The 487-nt window shown below is 57.1% G+C and overlaps 1 protein-coding gene across 1 annotated transcript; it reads right to left on the bottom strand.

Annotated features, from left to right (window-relative positions):
• Nucleotides 1–19: 19 nt before the first annotated feature.
• SDRG_15287 (hypothetical protein) lies at nucleotides 20–286 on the bottom strand (the record flags this gene model as incomplete). Its single annotated transcript, XM_008621455.1, has 1 exon — nucleotides 20–286. The coding sequence occupies one exon, from the start codon at nucleotides 284–286 to the stop codon at nucleotides 20–22; it is 267 nt and encodes an 88-aa protein (XP_008619677.1).
• Nucleotides 287–487: the final 201 nt, after the last annotated feature.

The raw sequence follows: 487 nt of genomic DNA, 5'->3' as shown, positions 1-487 counted from the left end.
TATGCGCGAATATTGTGAATTAAAACAGAAACTCTTCCTTGTGAAAGTCAAAGCCACATTTCCGGGCGTGGCGCTGTGTGTCGGCAACGAGGCCCGGCGGTCCACACGCAAGAACGCACACCGATTTGCCAACATATGCGATATTGTTGACAATCTCGTCGAGCACCATGCGTCCAGGGTAGTAGATCACTGGACCCGACGACTCGCTCATGACCTGCCCTTCGTGCGAGATGCCAAAGAGAAAGTGCCAGTGCGGTCCGCGCGCGATCGGGTGCAGTGCAAACATGAGACTGATGAGCGAGAGATGGCCCGAGATGAACGCAAAGTTGGCATAGTTGAGGATCGGCGTCGGCGTCTGGAGGTACAGACCGACGCCCACAAGCGCCCCGAGCAAGAGCAGCACGATCACGACTTCACCGATCTTGAGGTCGGCGAGAATTTGAACCAGCGGCGCCAGCAGACTCTTCTCGGACGCTGGCGGCGCACA

Source organism: Saprolegnia diclina (assembly GCF_000281045.1).
Source record: "Saprolegnia diclina VS20 unplaced genomic scaffold supercont1.87, whole genome shotgun sequence".
Taxonomy (NCBI): Eukaryota; Oomycota; class Saprolegniomycetes; order Saprolegniales; family Saprolegniaceae; genus Saprolegnia; species Saprolegnia diclina.
The sequence above is the reverse complement of the archived record's forward strand: the minus strand, read 5'-3'. Positions and strand labels throughout refer to the sequence as shown.